At 58.4% G+C, this 442-nt stretch overlaps 1 protein-coding gene across 1 annotated transcript in view; it reads right to left on the bottom strand.

Annotated features, from left to right (window-relative positions):
* Window positions 1-442, bottom strand: part of LOC119589184 (calpain-B-like) — a gene marked incomplete at its 5' end in the record, with an annotated part of 12,659 nt that overhangs the window by 1,323 nt on the left and 10,894 nt on the right. Inside the window, 1 exon segment of the mRNA XM_037937780.1 lies at window positions 15-216. Within this exon segment, the coding sequence (XP_037793708.1) occupies window positions 15-216 (202 nt within the window).

Raw genomic sequence — 442 nt, 5'->3', positions numbered from 1 at the left:
TTCTCTCGACTAACCCAACATGACGGAGACCCTGCAGACGGCCATGAGGAAGTCCCTGAGGGCGACGTGCCCCTGCTGGTCGCCGTAGCGCACCACCACGAGGGCCCGGACGCGGCGCGGGATCTGGAGGCCGAGGTCCCTGAGGGCGTCGCCGAGGCCCCACGAGTGCCCCGACAGGAGGCCGCTCTCCTCGCCCTTCCTCGCGTCGTACGCTCGCTGGGGCGCGGGAGAAAGGGCGAGTTTTATTTATTATTAATTTTTTTGTAGGTTTAGTTAATTGGTTTAGGGAAATTACCTTTAATATCGCCTTATAATGAGAGATGTGGCTTATATAAGGAGGAACTTATAACTTATAATCTGAAGTGTATCAGGAGGCCGCTCTCCTCGCCCTTCCTCGCGTCGGACGCTCTCTGGGGCGCCGACGGGGGGGGGGGGGGTGTTT

Source organism: Penaeus monodon, chromosome 25 (assembly GCF_015228065.2).
Source record: "Penaeus monodon isolate SGIC_2016 chromosome 25, NSTDA_Pmon_1, whole genome shotgun sequence".
NCBI lineage: Eukaryota > Metazoa > Arthropoda > Malacostraca > Decapoda > Penaeidae > Penaeus > Penaeus monodon.
This window is presented reverse-complemented; position numbering and strand designations above follow the sequence as displayed.